General features: G+C 59.8%; 1 protein-coding gene across 1 annotated transcript; it reads right to left on the bottom strand.

Annotated features, from left to right (window-relative positions):
• Positions 1 to 3,068: 3,068 nt before the first annotated feature.
• Positions 3,069 to 11,998, bottom strand: SLC12A9 (solute carrier family 12 member 9). The gene is made up of 13 exons (XM_062498831.1): positions 11,812 to 11,998; positions 9,602 to 9,736; positions 9,294 to 9,431; positions 8,767 to 9,066; positions 8,439 to 8,546; positions 8,215 to 8,326; positions 7,962 to 8,119; positions 7,614 to 7,696; positions 7,157 to 7,281; positions 5,643 to 5,835; positions 5,310 to 5,484; positions 4,425 to 4,571; positions 3,069 to 3,967 (listed from the first exon to the last, which is right to left on the bottom strand). The coding sequence occupies exons 1-13, from the start codon at positions 11,996 to 11,998 to the stop codon at positions 3,132 to 3,134; spliced, it is 2,697 nt and encodes an 898-aa protein (XP_062354815.1). The 3' UTR covers positions 3,069 to 3,131.
• Positions 11,999 to 12,112: the final 114 nt, after the last annotated feature.

The following is a 12,112-nucleotide window of genomic DNA, read 5'->3' as shown; positions in this document are numbered from 1 at the left end:
GAGGTGGACACCAGTGAGGGGTTGTCCCTTACAGGCAACACTTGGCTCAAGACTTGCCTGTTTAGGGTGGGCATCACCCCACAAGTCCCATCCCCAACGAGCCTCATCCCCAAGGTATATGGGGAGTACGGGTACGAGAGTGCTACACCCCACAGCTGGGTACATCCACCCATTACCCACAACCCTCATCCAGGGACTTACCTTTCCCAAACCCCCTCAGTTCCCCCCCTGCCCCCCCCAAACCCCTTGGTCTTCCCCAGTTCCAAACTGGCATCCCATAACTGCCATGCCCCCAGCAGCCCCCAGCCCCACTCCCCCTGGATGCTGCCGCGTCTCCCCTCCGCTATTGTCAGAGGGTTGCCTCTGCCTCTGTCTGCGAAATTAATTCGGAGGTGGAGAGGGAGAATTATGTAAAGTGTGGTTATTCTGGAGCGGCGGGGGAAGCGCGGCTGATGGCAAAGTGCCTTTTTGTGTGTTTAATATGCATTTTTTTCCAGCGGTGCATTTTCAGGCGGGTAATTTGCTGTCTTTTCAGACCCCGATCAGTATCATTTCTCTGGCAATGACAGCTTTTATTTGCACTGAAATGAATGCTGCAAAATTTCCAAGAAATAGCCGAGGCCCTGTTGGCTGCTCACCCCCGCAGGGCCGGGGCATGAGCACCCACCCCCACAGCCCCCTGCCCATGGCCCTGCTTGGCAGCAGTCCTGGGGTTTTGGGCAGATGCATGTGCCAGTTTGCACACCCTGTGTTCACAGGGGTGTATGTTCCCCTGGCTCCCCCTTCCTGGAGCCCTGTGTGTACATCAGCCTGTCACATCTCGGGGTGGGTTTATACACCCACACCAACGTGTGTGCACATATAGACACCCCTTGTACACCTGCACAGCACCCAGCACAGCACCCCCTCCAGGGGCACACGCACACACACTCTCTCCTAGTTTATGTATACCCCTGCTTGAAAACACACACACACACACACACACACACACACACACACACACACACCCACCCCCCCTCGTTGTGTGCTAGTGGGTCCCCTCTCCACTTTGAAATCCCCCCCGACCTTGGCATAGCACCCCTGATCCAGAGCACTCAGCTGGCAGGATGATTTTGGGGTCCCCCATTCACCCTGCTCTACCCCAGCACTCGGGGAAATCAAGGCACAGAGAGGCAGGCACAGATGGGTGCTCTCTGTACAGCCCATTCCCTCTGGGCACAGATAGCAATGGGTGGGAGTCAGGAGGATGCAGGGGTGCGAGTATGGCGGTTTATCTGCACCTCTGGATGTTGGGAAAGAGGAAAAATGCTGTTTGTGTAGGTGTGTGCCGTGTGGGCGTTGCGTGCCAGAGCTGGCTCGCCGGAGCCTTGGTGGTGCCTTTGCAGCGGCAGTGATGTTGCATGTACACACCTGGTTGTGCATGTGTGTGCTCGTGTCAGCCCCTGCTCATGCCACAGTGTGTGTGAGGGGGTGTCTGCAGCACTGCCAGGGCACTCATGTCCATGTCTGTGTGCGACCATCTCTGACTGGGACAGCAGCCCTGGCTGTGCCCAGGCACATGTGGTCCAGGTGTGATATAATGTGTCGCAGGGTGCCCATGCATGTGGAATGCTGCACCCCCTTACAATGCTATGGGAGGCTAATAGGGTATTTAACCTGGGGTCCCATACACCCCCAGCCCCAGGTCCCCAGCTGCAGAGGTGCTGGTGCCTGGCATGACCAAGGTTAACTCTGCTGGAGCCCATGGGCACAGAAAGAGGAAGCTTTAATTTAATGAAGTGTGAGGCTTTTTATGGGCTTTTAATTACATGGTGATAATTAACATTATAGGCCTCTGGGTCCCGCTGGTGCCAGGGTGCCCTGTGCCAGCTTCCAACTGTTTGTAAATAAATCCTGCGGGATGTGTGGTGCCCACCCCAAGGCACTCAGCTCCTGCTACAGGGAGCAAAGCAAACCCCAGCCCCCTCCTCCCCAGCCAGGGCACACTGTAAAATGTGGGTCTCCACCATTTCCCCCCCACCAGCTGCATTCAAACACCTGGACTTTTCCAGCCCTCTGCCTGACCAGAGCTCCCAGCCAGCAGTGCCAAGTTCGGTGAGAGCAGGCACAGGTAGCAGTGCCACACTTGTCACCCCTGACGGAGCCCAGCCTAGCCAGGAGCAGCCCCCCCGTGCTGAGGCTAATAGGAAGCAATCCATCAGGCAGCACCGGGCACACTGCCCACCCGCCAGGCACCCGATGGATTTATCATCCAGCACCCAAGCAATTTCCTGCCCTCCTCTAATCAATAAGGGAGGGCAGGGGGCAAAGCCAGCTTCCCCCTGCAGTTCATGATGTGTGTGGGGAAATAACGATGCCCCAAGAAAGAGGTCAGGAGACCCAGGTGTGTGGGTATGGATCCCACAAATAATTTGCCCATTTCCTGCCAGGACCAGGGAATCAGCACCCATAGGAGTGGGGGGACTACAGCTTAAAGCATCTGGATGGCCCCAGTCCAACAGTACTGGGGGTACTGAGCAAGATCCAGGGTGCCATACACTGCAGCCATTAGGGCCAGCAACCGGCTAGCTTCCCCCACCCACACCGCCTCACACAGGGAGCCCAGGCCTCCAGGCTACCCTCCCCCACCCTTTCCCATTTAATTTTTCCTAATGAAAGGCAGGAGGATGGCGGGGAGCTGGGGCACCAAGGTCGAGGCTGCCTTTAATCAATCCCCGCTGCTGGCTGGGTGCCCGGAGGAGCTGGTGGAGGAGAGGATGGGGGCTGCGGCAGGGGAGGAAGTACAGAGGGGGTTGCAGGGTACAACTAAGGGGCTCCCAGCCGCCAACTGGGGCACCCAGTGCTTTCCCCCCACCAGCCCCCTGCTCTGCCAAGCCCCAAAGAAAAGGCACCGTGAATGCACCGTGCTGCCCATCTGGCCCCAGAACTGTGCTGGGATCCTGCCAGGGCAGCTTTAATCCTCTGCAGGAGACATCTCCAAAAATCAAACCCCCTACCTGCACCCACCTCTCACTGTGGGATACCCTCTTTGCCCACCAGGATGGAGATACTGGGGTCCATCCTCAAGCTCAAGCTGCTGAAGGCACGGGGCAAAGGAGTGTGCAGGGAGCCGGGGGGAACCTGGGGGTCACCTAGAGCTGGGTGCTGGTGACAGCACTCACCCCGTGCACCAGCACAGTGGGGCCCAGCCCACGGGTGAGCAGCTCCAGCTGGTGCAGGTAGAGTGGGTAGAGGCTGGTGTCGGCCGGCGGCCGCGGCAAGTACAGGAAGCGCACGGCTGGCGCGGGGCTCTGCTCCAGGACCAGTTTGTTGGCAGCACACACGTACTCATCTGACACTTGGGTGGTATTGGTCGGGAAGTTCACAATCCCTTCTTCCTCTTCCTCCTCCTCCACTGGCCCTCCTGGAGGTCTCTGGCAGGTTTGCCAGTGCAGGTGGGTGATGGCATCCCAGGGCACCAGCTGGATCTGGGCCTGGATGCGCAAGTCCTTGAGGAGCTGGCGCAGCTTCTCCTCCTGGGCATGGGGCATGGTGCCTGCTTCCACGCAGAGGAAGAGGCGCAGGCGGGCCCGGCGCCAGGCCCGTGCCATGTTGAGGACACAGGCCATCTGCAGCAGGAACAGGCTGCAGGTGTCGGCGTAGCGGGCGCTGTCGGGCCGCAGCAGGTTGACGGGCCAGACGTGGATGGTGGGCGGGGGGCTGGCGGCCCGCCGCAGCTCCCAGGCCTTGTCCAGACTCTCCAGCTGCCGGGCCAGCAGGACATTGCGAAGCATCTTCAGGGCATCAGCCACAATGCCCACATACTCCCGGGCTGACAGCAGTTTGGGAGTGGTGGGTGCCCGCAGTGGGGGGAAGCCCAGGGGCACCTCCTCACGGGCGCTGGTGAAGGCAGGGTGCTGGGCTAGACCATCCTGCGGTGCCTCGTCATCATAGAAACCCAACACCAGGGTGTTGGGGCGCATTCCGCCTGCCAGAGAGATGGTGCCACCCCAGCTGAGCAGAGGCAGAGGGCTCCACCAGCCCTCCTGGCACTGCAGGTGTCAACAAGCCACAATTTGACTTTGGCTTCGCTCACCCTGCTGATTTCAGACCCCTCAGGTTCACACCTAGATACCTCTAAGTCCTGACTCGATTTTCATACTACCCACCCAATACCTCTCCCACTTGGCTTCAGAACTGCCCACACTGGGTGCTTCCAAACCCCCTGGAATATTTCATCCAGGTGTTTTCAAGCCCCTCAACACTGCCAACAGTGATGCTTCCAAACCCCAACCTGCCTACAGCACCACTCACCCCAGACGCCTTCAGGAGCAAACCTGGCTCTGGCCTTGACCACCCAGGTGCCTCCAAACCCCTTGGCACTTCTCAGCCCACAGGGACAGCAGGATGGACCCTTGCTCATGTCCAGACCAGGCACCACTTACCAAGGCCAGAGGTGAAGAGGAGCTGCCGGACGCCATGCCGCACTGAGGGTGCGAGGGTGAGGCTGACAAAGGCTTTAACATTCAGTTTGTCCACCAAGCTCAGCCACGAGTCCTGCTGGGGCTGCAGCGGGTCTGAGGGCAGCATGTCTGGGTGGGGGGCAAAATCAGCATCAGTGGGACAGAGATCCCATACTGGGGCTAACCCTGGTGTCCACCCCTGCTGCAAAACCCTGTGCCCACCCCAGCACCCATGAGATGGAGAGGAGGATGCAGGTGTTTACAGAGAAAAACGTAACATTATACATAAATGTATTAAAAAAACCCCAGGCAGCCCCATCCCCACTCCCCACTTTCAGGCCATTAGTCACCACAGCAACAGTAGGGAAGGGGGAACAGAACCTGTGCATCAGCCATGATGCGTGCTAGGGAGAGCACACGTGTGCAAACCAACACACATGAGAATGCAAAAACCCCTAAGGCACCTGGACACACAGCAGCAGGCATGAGGTGAGGATGGGCACAGGCACACATGCATGCAAGGCTGTGCCAAGTGTGTGCCCACATGTGTGCTGGGTGCATGCAGGTGCCAACCTGGCTGGCACATACCTCATGTGCACACCAACACCAACACATGCAGGAACCCCATATGTACGTGTAGGGATGGACACTCGTGCACACGCTGTGTAAGTTTGTGTGCACAGGAGGCATGGGACAGACACAACTCACTGATGTCCTCCATACCAGCCAATGTGCCACACGTGCAAAAAACACTGACATCCCCCAGCCATCAACTGGGCAGCAGTGTCAACCCAAGAAGCCTGGAGTCCCCTGGCACCATAGCAAAGTGCAGAGGCCATTAGCACAGGAGACAGTGCAGGTCCTCACCCAAGTCCTGCAGCTCCACATGGCCCAGGACGTAGAGGCCACTTTTCTTAAGGTCATTGACAAAGTCAATGAGGCGGGCGCTGCCTCGTGGGTTCTGCACCATCAGCAGCATCTGCGGGCGCCAGAACTTGACGTGGTCCTTCCGCACATCCAGCATCAGCAGGTACTTTCGCACCTGGAGGATGGAGAAACAGGTGAGGAACCCTTTTTGTGTCACCAAACCACTCCCTGGGGATGCCAGTCCTGAGGACATGCTGCCCAGGATGCAGATGAGTTGCCAAAGGGACACCAGCTTTCCACCCCATAAGGGGACAACAGGAGGGCAGAGCTTACCTGATGAAAGATGAGGGCCTGGCTGATGTAGCCCCAGGTGCTGCTGGGTGAGAGGTAGTGAAGAGCAAGGAGGAGGAGGAGGAGGAAGCCCAGGCTCGCCGAGGCTGACACTGGGCTGATGAGGAACATCATGACGCAGCAGCCCGCGATGCCCAGCAGGCATGTGTGCCAGGTGAAGTACTGGAAAGTGGGCCTGCAGCAGGGAGGAGACACCTGCTGTCATATGGTGCCCATGCTTCCTGTAGGGAGCGCACGGCAAAGGGTGCTGTGCCAAAGGGCCACACCATCCACCCCCAGCGATTCCGCTGTGCCAACCCAGGGCATATTGGGCACCCCATGCACAGGAGGAGAAGTTATGGAGGGGAGATGGTATCTCCCAGTGCACTGGGCATCCTGTTGCTGCCAGCCCTGGGCAAACAAGGCAATGATGGCCATGGGGGTGGTGCTGCCCTGGCACACCCAGGAAGTATTGGGCAGTGCGTGACAGCACTGGCAGCCATGGTGCCCGCTCATTCTGGTGCAGGGAGGCGGAGGCAGGGAGGCGAGAAACTGTTATTTTCTCTAATTGCTGTTTTTCCTGAAAGGTAATTAAAATCCTTTTCCGCTGTGCTTGATGGAGACCTCAGTGAGGGGAGGGAGGAGGCACCAGATGTGGGGTGGGCGAGGGGCCTGTTGCTACCCATCCCAGCAGGCTCCTCCCAGGCACTGATCCTGCCCCATTCCATGCCAAGTCAAGGAAGCAGCTGGGCAGGGCGGATGGGGGCCAAGCCACAGCCTGGCAGAGGCATCAGCTCTCCCTTGAGAATGGGGACTCCCAGGCAATGCCACCCAGCCCTACTTGTGCAACACCTTTGCCCACCTAGGGGACTCTCCCTGCTGTGGAGTTAGCATCCTGCATTGAGGGCAGTGGGCATCAGCCAGGAGGGAGACTGGTCTCCCCCTGGCCATTCCCTGCACCCCAGATTTGGGTAGCCGTACCAGCCCAGCCTCACACCAGAATACCCTGCACCCCAGGCTCAGGCTGCCTGCCACACATACTACTTCTTCCTGGAAGATATTTTCTTCTCCACCCACCCAGAATTCCCTTTCCTCCCTCCCCTCTCTCTGTTAGTTTAATTAGTGCTAATGGAAAGTGGGCTCCATCACTGCTTGGCAAACTGCCCGGGGGATGCCGGCCGGGCACAGGCTATAAATTACCTTTGGAAAGCCTAAGGGGAGGGGGCGGGTGGTATACCCAGTGGTGCTGGATTTATCCGTACCCACTCAGCAAAGCAGTGCCAGCGCACAAGAACTGTGTCAAGCCAGTGCCATTCCAGGACCTGTCCTCTTCTCCCTCCCCAGGGATAAGGGTGTCTCTGCCCTTCTAATGCCCAGGAGAGGGATGTTCAGCATCTCTGCCCACCATCTCATCATAAATCTCAGGCACAGGAATGGCAGGGGAATCAGACAGAATGGAGGGATGAGTGCCTGCCAAGCATCCCAGCACAGCCTCTCTCCCCTGTGCCAGTGGGTACCTGAAGTTGGGAGCCGAGGCCCATTCCAGTGCCAGACAGGCCAGGTTGACAGTGGCATAAACCAGGAGGAAAAAGATTGTCACAACACTTGCGATGGTGTTGAGCTTCCCAGAAAAGAGCACAACCTGCAGAGAGCACAAGGTGAATGCATACCCTAGGATGGCATGTCAAGCATGTGCCCAAGCCATCCCTGTCCACTTGGGGTGTATCCCAGGAGTACGATGGGTAAGGGTACAGACGGGAGTCCCTTTCCCTTTCTGTGATTTATCCTTAATTTATGGGATACCTCCAAACCAGGGAGGGAAGAGTACAACTGCAGCAGGACACCCAGGGCAGGGGGGCTGGGGGAGGAATCCCAAGGGGTATGGGGACGTAACAGGCTCCAAAACACCCAGCCCAGGTGACAACCAACCTTCACCCAATGAGGCCAGGAAAGAAGCACCACTGACAAACTCACCTGCACCATCAGCCAGGACAGGATCACTGCCATCACTGGGTTCCCACTGGCAGATGTCTTCTTGGCCAGTGCCAGTGCCCGGCCTGTAAGGCACAGCAGGGAGGTTGGGCTGGGACACCCCAGCAGGCAGCCACAGATTCAGCCACCAGCCAGGAGTCCCATCCCCACCCTGAATGCTGGGGCGGGGGAAAATTCCAGGGCATGCAGGTGACCCAAATGGGCACACACCAACCCACAAACCACCACCTCCACACCAAGAAGCAAGTTCCCTGGTGTCAGAGCTGGTCCCCAGCAGGGACAACCTGCTGAGTGGGCTCCAACAAGTGCCAGCCCACTCTGGGCACTCACCAAAGAGATCATCCCGGGCCAGAGCATACAGGATGCGAGATGCTCCAATGAGGTTGCTCATGGCTGCAGAGAGAGTGGCAGCATAGATGCCCACAGTGACCAGCGGTGGGAAGATACTGATGTCACGCAAGAAGCCATAGTCTTTCTGTAGGAGGATCCTGGAGAGGGATACAGATACACTGGCATCCATCTCAGCCCAGGCCAGCATGCCCTGGCACCAGGCACACTCTGGCAAGTGGACAGGTGGCCATACCTGTTGCAGGTGGCACACATGAGGAAAGCCAGCAGGTTGTAGACGAGGTAGGTGAAGAGCACAGCAGAAATGGTGCCCCGTGGGATGGAGTAGCTCGGGCGCTTCAGGTCCCCTGCAGGCAGGTGCAGGCAGCATTAGTGCCCACAGGCACAGCACACCCCTGATCTCTCCCAGCCTCAGCTCTTGTTCCCAGTGCCACCCTGACACGCATCCCCTGTCCATACCTGACATGTTGGAGCCTGCCATGATGCCAGTGCAGCCGTTGAACATCACTGCAAACACAGAGCTGAAGCTCATCATTTGCCCGGTGGTGTAATCTACCTCATACCGACCTGCAGGACACACAGGCAGGGGCTGTGACAGGCTGTCCAGGGTGGTACAGCCCCACCACAGGTCCTCTCATCTGTCTCCCCACACACAAACTACAGCAGAAACCATCTCACACCACCTGCTTTGTGCCCACAAGCTGTCCCCACCCTCCAGCAAGCTCCATGTGACGCGGCAGCGCCGGTGGACATGGCGAGCACAGGGTGAGGGGAAGCCTGTCCTCACCACCCAGGTTGTCTCGCAGGGTGTTGAGGGAGAAGCCAGTGAAGACGCCGTTATCGGTCTCAGTGCCATTGATGCTAGGCAGGCGGATGGGCACCTTTAGAGGCCGTGTGGCGAAGAAGCTGACAAGGATGGTGCCCAGGACAGCTGCGACGATGAGGAAGATGAGGAAGGTGGCCTTGGCATAGATGGAGGCACCCACAAGGCACACGAGGAGGCACATTGCCAGCAGCACAGTGCCGTAGAGCAGCTCGTACCAGTAGCTCTGGGGCAGGACATGGACGCCTGAGCCCGCTTCTTGCCCTGGGCAGAGACAAATCAGGATCAGCAAGGCTCAGAGGGGCATTGCTGGGAGCTGAGAGCTACCAGCATCATGTCAGGCATGATGGGCATCAACTTACTGGCCAGAGGGCTGGGTGAGCCATAGCTGGCTATGCTGGGCATGGTGCTTGGCATGCCTGGCACAGCACTAGGGCTGCTCAGGTAAGGGACACCTGCTGTCCCCTGCCACCACGCAGGGCAGTACTCACCAGGAGGGATCCCAAAGCTGTCCACCACTGCCTCCACCAGCCCCAGCACATAGAGGGCACTGCCACACACATTGGCCAGAAAAAACATGATCCCGATGCTGCCCCCAAATTCTGGGCCCAAGGCACGGCTGATCATATCTTGCTTGAGTCAAGGTAAGATGTCAGCAGCACAAACCACCATTGGATGTTCCCACCCATCTCTCCCAGGCCAAGAGGGCCCCAGCCTCTACATGACACACCAAGGCCACTAGGTGGTCACAGTTTTGTCCCACATGCCCTATCCCAGCAGCAACCACAGCAAAGGATACAGTAGGCTCCTCCAGCATCCAGTGCCCCATTGGTGGCAATGGCACACACAGACAGCACTGTCATGCCAATGATGAAATATGCCACAGCAAACATAGCCAGGGCCTGGTACAACCCGGCATGACCCACCACGAACCCTGCCAAGGATGGAAGAGGCCAGTGTGCCCATTAGCTCAGCATGGACAGCCCGCAGGACAGAGTCCCTGGGCACTGCCACCACACAGACTTCACCCCACTGAGGCATGCAGCCACTCCCATCCCTGTGCCCACAGCTTCCTCCAGGACCTGCCAGCCCCTCTGTTCCAGGATGAGGACGCTCCTACCTCCAATCCACAGCAGCACACACCACCATCCCCCTCCCTCAGGGTTATCTCCATGTTCCAGCCATGCCTGGCCCAGGTGTACCCAAACCAAACAAACAGGGAAGGGATTCTGCTGCTGGGACCCCCGTGCCCTGCTGCCCCTCTTGTTCCCCAAAGTATGGAGTCAGGAGCTCCCCACAGGGATCCCGTGGCTGCCCTGCCTGCCTACAACACAACAGGAAGTAGAAGCAGTCCGGGTATCCCTGCCAGCCAGGGGACCGCTCCCAGGGAGGTGGGTGGGTGTTCCTGAAGAGAGGGGGCCCAGAGCCTCCCCGGCCCCTGCTCGGGGTGACGGGAGTGATCCTGGCTGGCGACACTGCGGGCAGGAACGGATTGCCCGTGGCTGTGAGCGATGCCCTATCTCAGCCACAAGCCAGGCCGCGGATGTGCCCGTGGGAGAGGGAAGGGGGGGTGACCGGGGCACCGGCACCACAAGGAGCCATTGGGGCAACAGGCTGGGTTTGGGAGCACCCACTGCAGTCCCCAGAGAGCCACAGGGCATCCGAGTGCCAAATGTAAAGGTGGGTGGTGTGTTGGTGGAAATAAAGGGATGCCCCAAAAGCACTGTGGGCATACATAGGAGGGGCTGCTATCCCAGGAGATCAGGGGGACGTGTGAGGTGTGGGGCAAGGGGGGAGCTGACAGAGAGAGAGAGCCTTGCCCCCCCCCACCAGAATGGGAAAGTTCCTCTTCCTGGCAGCGTTCCCTCCCCTCCACTGGACACCTCCCTCCAGCCCCGCGGTCCCCGGGGCAACACAGCCCCGGGCAGGGGGGGCCAGGTCAGCCAGGGAGACCTCGGTGCGGGCTGTGGGAGTCCGAGCCTGTATGAAGATCCCAAGCAGGGGAGTGGGAAAGGAGTGAATGATGACAGGGGAGCTTGGGGGGGGTCTCAGACAGAGGAATGGTCTCAAGGCCACCTCCATGGCCCAGCGAGGCCCCCCGGGCACGCAGCCAACTCCCGCCCTGGGCTTTCCGTGGGCGGAAAGCGAAAGAGGAAAAGCTTTTCCCGTTCCCGGACCCGGGCAAACATTGCCCGCCCCCGCCTGCCCCGGGCCATGCTGGAGAACCTACCCCCTTCAGGGCCCTCCAAAAGGCTGCCAGTTGCCCTACTCCATGCCCATCCTGCCCCCTACGTCTCCCAGGGGTCACAGTAACAGACTCATAACCCAAAGTGGGGGCAGACTGGGAAAAAATGCGTGCCCTTTGTACACACACAGAGGGGCAGCTGAGTTCTACCTGCAGGGGGACACCAGGGCTCTGCCCTTGGGACGCCGGGTGGGATGCTGGAGGGAACTGGGGTGCTGGAGCCTGGCACTGGAGGATGCCTGGGAAGCAGCTGGGTCCCAGCACTTGGGGACATGTGGACATGAGTGCACCGGAATCCCGTTAAGCGAACGCACTAGCAAGACACAGGAATCCTACTCCAGGAACACCAGGGTCCCTTACGGGGGGGTCCCTAAGGTCCTAACTGGGTTTCTGTCCAGCAGGTTCTTGTCTCTGGGTCCTGAGACCCGAGCCCCCAGCCTAGTGGAGTCAGGTGGGGACACGCAGCACTGGGACCCCAGCCCGGGGCGGAACTGAGCAGGCAGGGGAAGGGCACTGGGGCCCCAGACTGTGGGCACTGGGGTACGCACTGGAGGGGAACACTGGCACTGCAGCAGAGACGGAGGCTCAGGAGAGGGCACTGGGAGGGCACTGATGACCCAGACTGGGTAGCTCGGGGCTCCAGAGGCGGAGGCCCCGGGACCAGACGGGGGCCGGGCTGGGGGTACCAAGCAGAGCTGGTGAGTCCGAGGGGGCCACGGGCCGCGGCCGGGAGCGGGGATCGCCCCGGGGGCGGCGGCACTCACCGAGGCGCAGGAAGAGGACGACGCTGAACATGGAGAGCAGCGTGGGGACCACAACGCCCAGGAATGTGGGCAGCTTGCGGGGGGCGGCGGCGGCTGCGGCCCGGCCGCGCTCCCGGCCCCGCTCCTCCTCGGCCGAGCCGCCACACAGGCGGTACGTGAGCAGCGCGCTCCGCTCCGAGCTCGCCATAGCCCGGCCCGGCCCGACCCGGCTGAGGCCCCGTCAGCTACGAAAAGCGCCCGCTCCCGGCCCCGGCCCTCGCGGCCCCGCCCGCCGACCCGGTCCCGACCCGCCGGGCCCGCC

The sequence above is a fragment of the Cinclus cinclus genome, chromosome 10 (assembly GCF_963662255.1).
Source record: "Cinclus cinclus chromosome 10, bCinCin1.1, whole genome shotgun sequence".
Classification (NCBI taxonomy): Eukaryota; Metazoa; Chordata; class Aves; order Passeriformes; family Cinclidae; genus Cinclus; species Cinclus cinclus.
Note: the sequence above shows the minus strand (reverse complement) of the source record. Positions and strands in the feature narration are given on the sequence as shown.